The sequence below is a fragment of the Cynoglossus semilaevis genome, chromosome 13 (assembly GCF_000523025.1).
Source record: "Cynoglossus semilaevis isolate Cse_v1.0 chromosome 13, Cse_v1.0, whole genome shotgun sequence".
Classification (NCBI taxonomy): Eukaryota; Metazoa; Chordata; class Actinopteri; order Pleuronectiformes; family Cynoglossidae; genus Cynoglossus; species Cynoglossus semilaevis.
Window position 1 is genome coordinate 17,328,466 of NC_024319.1, and position 6,217 is coordinate 17,334,682.

Genomic DNA, 6,217 nt, shown 5'->3' on the forward strand with positions numbered 1-6,217 from the left:
ATATATACATATATGTATATATGTATATACACATATATACATATATATGTATATATATATGTATATATATATGTATTTATGTATATATGTATATATATAAAGCATAATGCAGAAAGCAAGTTTGAATCAGAACTATGGCTATATAAAAACAAAAAAAAAAACAGATAAGCAGCTATGAACGCTGACGTGCAACTGAGCATGGCGCCGTCCCCGAACACTGCTCCCCGGGTGGACAGCTTAAAGTGTCCTGTGATCACTATGGTGATTGGTCACGTTTCATTGAGCATCAGTTACAATATTTCACTTTCACTTCAGAAGGTTTAAAAAAAATCTTTAGGTCGTGTTATCTAAAAAGTCATCATGATCGCCATCGTGACTTTTTTTAACCTTGGAAGCAGGGGACTCAAACTCCCGACCCACAGGCCACTTGCAGCCCACAGACCACCCACATGTGGCCTGTGACTAGATGTCAGTTCAACGCAGTGGTTCTTAATTATTCCATACATCCGTAGGACACACACTATAGAACTGTTCTTAAGTCAAGGTGGAACCAAGGTATTTTTTCTCAGAGAAAAGGTGGAAGGAATCATTTGGGATGACAACGTTTTCTGAAACATTTAATGAAAAAACTAGAGATCTGAACTATTTGGCTGCAGTCCAAAAAATGTGGGAACCCATTCTCACTTTTGACATTTGTGTCACAGGTCGGCCTCAGGATCACCATGACTTTCATGGTGACCTAATAAGAAGATTAGACAAAATGTTAAACTTCAAAGCCTTAAAAGTTGTGACATCATCATTCTGTTACTACTGTGGATTTTCTGGACCGAAAGATGAGTCAACTGAAAGTTACGTTTCTTGGTCTTCCCGATCAGTTTCCAACATGGCTTTTAATATGCAACCTAAAAGACGGCCGAGCGGTGTTTACACCGTCTCCAATCAGCCCATCTCTAAGGAGATAGTCTTCAGAAATCCACATGAACTGACACACTCTAAATTTAAAAACATCATGTACGACTACCGTGTTCTGGCGGGAAACTCATCCTCAGAGTCACCAACTCCAACCAAGTACAAATATGTCAGGCTACGCTTAAAACCAGAAGTCCACAAAAGAGCCGTTGCTCGTAGAGAGGCCAGAGAGCAGCAGGTCCGATACCTCAAGATTCCTGACCCCCTAAAACCCCGACCGTATGTGGAGGTAGAAACGGATCCTCATCTCCTCGAGTGGTGCGTAATCGTAGAAGACGAGGACGTTGACTCCCAGACTGACACGTACAGGCCCAAATCACCTAGCCCACCCCTGATACCCGCCAAAACCGGCAAAGACTTCGAGGCGCAGTCGGAGCTGTTTGACTTCGACTTCGAGGTGCAACCCGTGGTGGCCGTCATCACGTGCAAGACAATAGAGCAGTCTTTGATGGAGGTGATGGAGGAGGAGGAGCTGGCCTGTCTCAGAGCTCAACAAAAGGCCTTCCTGAATCGCCAGGCCGGGGAGGCAGCCAAGGTACGGCGGCTTCAAGAGCGAGACAGATGTTTCAGAGAGGCAAAGGGTCAAACTGTTGCCCAACAGAGGGAGCTGCTGGACAGAGAACAAGAAGCTGCCGACAAAATTGCCGCAAGGGCGTATACCCTTCAGTACTTGGGCGACCTCTGTCCGATGGCCTTCGGCTGGCTCACGACTAACGGCTACTTTTACGACCCCGTGGAAAGAGAAATGGAGACCAACTTGTTCCCGTGGCTAATGGCTCGGGTTAACGAGAATTTGGAGAGGAGATATTTAGCAAGGCTGATGCTGGACACCGTTATCTACAGAGTAGCATACATATGAATGGCCACAGGGTGGAAAACAAACGGGTACGGGACATACAGCGTCTTTGATTTTCACAGATGGGATACACAGGGTGGAAAACAAAGACCGGAGATCACTATCAGAGGTACGGGACATGCAGCGTCTTTGATTTTCACAGATGGGATATTGATTGTGTTTGAATAAATACTGTATGTAAACGGTGAGTCATGTTTAGCTTTTTTTGTTTTGGAGGCAACTAGCATTTGACAAACTATAGTCGGCATAAAGATGGATTGATGACTACACCTACTTGTTTTTATAACTAAAAAGGGTAGAACCAAACATGGGATCGATCACTGCAGAACGTCTTCAGAAACAGCTCTGACTTCACGCACAAAAGTTTACAAAGCCATTTCCCACAAAGTCCACAATTTAATTTTTACAATTTCAAAATATTGAGCTCGGTCATTAACGTTACAGCACACTACAGCGCAAGCCGAGAACCAAAGACAGAAGTGCTACACACCCACAGCCAGTTCTGAAACCCAATTAAAAGGAGAACAGATCGAGTTTCAAAAGCAGTTTTAAACGTAGGCAACCGGACTCACCTCAAGTAACTCAAAGAATCATCCAAGAGGCTTCGTCAGTTCTAACGTAACTCAAAGAATCTTCGCCTCTCACCCAAGAGGCTTCGTCAGTTCTAACGTCATGCGGGTCGTTGGCCATGGTGGATCGTTCTCCCTTCCGTGTCCTCTGGGTGGGGGTCGTTGGTGTTACCTGAATGGAAATGCGAGTTACGTACTCTACTTACTGGGGAGACAACTAAGGACTCACCTCAAGTAAACTGAAACGTCTTCAATTTGCTTGAGGTGAGTCCAGTTGCCTCCTTTTAAAAGTGCTTTTGAATCTCATTAAGCCTTTCTAAAATCTGGATCATCAGGGTTTATACTCCAGTTGCACAGAAATGGCCTTTCGTTGCCTACGCGGCAGTGAAAGGCAAAACAACGAAATACACTCTTCCACTAGGTGGCAGCAGATGATAGATAAGAGATGGTGAAGATCTTTGGCAAGATAAGACCTGTTTTTTTTTCTTTTTTTTTCTAAAGATAAGAGATGGTGAAGATCTTTTGCAAGATTTTTTTTTTTTTTTCTAACTTTGCAATTCTCTGGTAGTATATTAATACGGGAAATAATTTGTTACTGGAGCTTTTTTTTTGGGTTTTTTTTTATCCTTATTGCATGGTTTATCTTTGGTGATTCATCAAACAGCAGCGTTATACACAGAGTTGATAAGTAGTTGTTTATGATTTTTTTTTTAAGTAGTTTTACAAATATTGCAGGATCATCCACTGGTGATATTATTATTATTAACTTCTTATTATTATGTACCACTGGTGATATTATTATTAACTTCTTATTATTATGTTACACTGAATCCTGCCTGCTGCGATTCTTCACGGCATTGCTGTTAGTGTTCACACAACACCACTACTAGTGACAGAGAAAACGATTTGACACGATCCGCCCCGGTAGTGTTGCAGTCCTCCAACTTAGAGAAGGGGTACATTATCATGATCATTCACACAAGTTAGTCTTTTAGTGGAACACAACGGTTGGATATAACCTAGAAGACTCTACATCGAGATTAAACACTGGACGGGAACCTTAACGGCACTTAGCCACGTGTCCCGAAAGATGGTGGGAGCGAGCGAACCTGCGGAGGCAGCTGGGACAGGAGAAGGGTTTCTCCCCCGTGTGCGTCAACATGTGCGTTTTCAAATGGCCCGACAGGCGGAAGCTTTTCCCACATTCCTGGCAGGCGTACGGTCGCAGGTTCGTGTGACTTCGCCTGTGCTTGCCCAGATCACCGGAGGACGTGTAACAGCGGTGGCAGTCGGGACACTCGAAGGGCTTCTCCCCAGAATGTATTCGCTTGTGCTTGACCAAATCCCCGGACTGCGTGAAGCTCTTATCGCACTCGGTGCACTTGTACGGTCGTTCTCCGGTGTGGGTGCGTTGGTGATTCTGTAGATGTGCGAGTCGTATGAACCTATTTCCGCAGACGGTGCAGTGGTACGGCCTCTCGCCGGTGTGTGAGCGCAGGTGGATTTTCAAAGCCCCGATGTCTCCGATTTTCAGCCCGCAGTCGCCACATTGGTAAGCCTTCTCGCTGCTGTGGATTTTGACGTGCACCCGCAGGTTCCTCTTGGTGTTGAAGTTCTTCCCGCACACACTGCAGCTGAAGGGCCGCTCGTTGGAGTGTGTCCTCAGGTGGAGATCCAGACTCGACTTGAAGCCAAACTCCTTCCCACATTGCGAGCAAGAAAACTCCTTCTTGCCGGAGTGGGTGGTTAAGTGTGACTTGAGGTGGTGTGACCTTATGAAGGCTTTTTCGCACAGCGGACATTTGAAGGGCTTCTCCCCCGTGTGGATCATCATGTGCTGCCGCCAACCTCTATGCTCCACAAACCTCTTGCCGCAGTCTTTGCAAACAAACGGCCGGTCGCCCGTGTGAGTCCGCATGTGATCCAGCAGACTTTGACGCGTGCGCACCTTCTTGCCGCATTCTAGACACGATACGCCCACGTCCAGACAGATCGGCGTATCCTCCGGTTCGGTGGTAGCCGGCCCGTGACACATGTGAGGCCCTTGGCCCCAGGTGGCCTTGAAACTCTTGCCGCAGTTGGCACAGCTGAGATGCCCCCCCCTCGTGACAACGGACATGTTGTGCCAGCGCTGACAGTGGTTCTTCAGATTCTTCAGGTACTGGAAGCTGCGTGCGCAGGTGGGACATGTGTGGAGCCTGCGAGGTGGCGCGGACGGATGAGCCTCCCCCATGTGCGCGTTGAGCTTCACTTTGGAGCTGAAGGAACCGCCGCAGACGGTGCAAGCGTGTTTCGGAATGGGGTTGAGCGCGCGGCTCGACAGGCAGTTTTTCAGTTTGTCAAGATACTGTTTCTGGTGGACCCATTTGACATGTTTCTCCAGGAAATCTAAGTCAGTAAAGGAGACAGTGCAGTGAGGACACGGATAGAACTCAGACGTTGGTCCTAAGCAGGAGAGAAATGAAGAAACACATCAATGGCAAACAACTGTTGTGTTATATATTTTCTTTAATAAGCACATTATGCTTTTTTTTTAAAAAAAAAAAAAAAAAAAAAAAAAGACAATGACAAGTAATAAAGAAGACAGTAGATTCAAACCATTCAGCGATTCTTTGGCATAAACCAATGAAATTCTGATGTATAAAATGTAACAATGCATCGTTACGCTGTCAAGCAATAAAGAAGACAGTAGATTCAAAACATTCATCAGCGATTCTTTGGCATAAGCCAATGAAATTCTGATGAATAAAAATGTAACAATGCATCGTTACGCTGTTAAAAATCGATACAAACGCATGACCGTTCGTATGGGTTGAAATATCAACTGATTGAAATATTTAATTGGTAATTGGTATTTTGCATAGTTCTCACCAATAAAGGTTTTTTGCTCATTCTGTGTCAAATAAAAATTTGACATAAAATCACACCGTTAACATTAAATTGCGCATCATTTTGTATTAGCGAGTTGAGTTTATCGTTATCGTTACGTGCCACTATTGTCCACGTACTTTCCGATTCTGATATCAACTGATACCGACGTATGGAGCCGTTATGTATGGGTTAAAGGGGCGCTTTAAGGAGGGGGGGGTGCCATTAGGGACTTATGTAAGTGTACCACTGCTGTAATGCTTGAATGATAACACTAGGTGGCAGCAACTCATACATTGGTTTGTACAGATAAAAATATACATGTTATCAGGTTCTCAATAGATAGATAGATAGCACTTTAATAATAATTAATATTAATATATTTTTATCAATATATATTAATATATTTTTATAGAGCAATTCCCATGGAATTGACTGAGACCAGGCTGGTGGTTAATATATTTATAATATATATTGTCACAATGACAATACAAATAATAGTTTCACTTTCACTTCAAAACTGTTTTAGGTCACATAACCTGGGCAAACCCAGGCAATGCGTTGTCGGGGTTTTTATTACCGATAATGATTCTTACCGTTATTACATAAATTAGCATTAGCATCATCCATTAATATCGGTTGGCAATACTATCATTTTGTCAATAAATTGCATACGTTTGTCTCTTCCAAAAGAACTAAATCAGTAATATATATATATATAAATATATATATATATATATATATATATATATATGTTTGTCTTCAAAGACGTTGAACATAGCAAGGTTTACTCAGAGTTTGTCCTACCTGTGCACACCTCCGCTCCCTCCTCACACTCCTCCTGGGTATTTTCTGCATCCTTCTCCTGTTCCTGACCGTCACTGTCTTCTTGCATCAACAGCTCCATCTCCTCTTTCACGGTAACTCTGGTGAACTCGTACTGCAGCTGTGTGTT

At 43.8% G+C, this 6,217-nt stretch overlaps 2 protein-coding genes across 2 annotated transcripts; one reads left to right on the top strand and one right to left on the bottom strand.

Moving 5' to 3' along the window:
• The first annotated feature begins 168 nt into the window (after positions 1-168).
• On the top strand, positions 169-1,889 carry LOC103388805 (radial spoke head protein 3 homolog). The gene has a single exon (XM_025061798.1). The coding sequence runs from the start codon at positions 596-598 to the stop codon at positions 1,826-1,828; it is 1,233 nt and encodes a 410-aa protein (XP_024917566.1). The 5' UTR covers positions 169-595; the 3' UTR covers positions 1,829-1,889.
• A 551-nt stretch (positions 1,890-2,440) lies between these two features.
• LOC103388806 (gastrula zinc finger protein XlCGF57.1) lies at positions 2,441-6,211 on the bottom strand. Its single transcript, XM_017038198.2, has 3 exons — positions 6,070-6,211; positions 3,504-4,839; positions 2,441-2,566 (listed from the first exon to the last, which is right to left on the bottom strand). Exons 1-3 carry the CDS (start codon positions 6,167-6,169, stop codon positions 2,563-2,565), a joined length of 1,440 nt encoding a protein of 479 aa, XP_016893687.2. The 5' UTR covers positions 6,170-6,211; the 3' UTR covers positions 2,441-2,562.
• Between the last annotated feature and the right edge of the window lie 6 nt (positions 6,212-6,217).

Excerpts from the sequence above, each read along its gene's own strand:
- LOC103388805 (XM_025061798.1), top strand. The coding sequence starts at position 596 with ATGACAACGTTTTCTGAAACATTTAATGAAAAAACTAGAGATCTGAAC.
- LOC103388806 (XM_017038198.2), bottom strand. The coding sequence starts at position 6,169 with ATGGAGCTGTTGATGCAAGAAGACAGTGACGGTCAGGAACAGGAGAAG. Across the intron at positions 4,840-6,069 it reads GGGAGCGGAGGTGTGCACAG|GACCAACGTCTGAGTTCTAT; the intron begins GTAGGACAAACT and ends TCTCCTGCTTAG.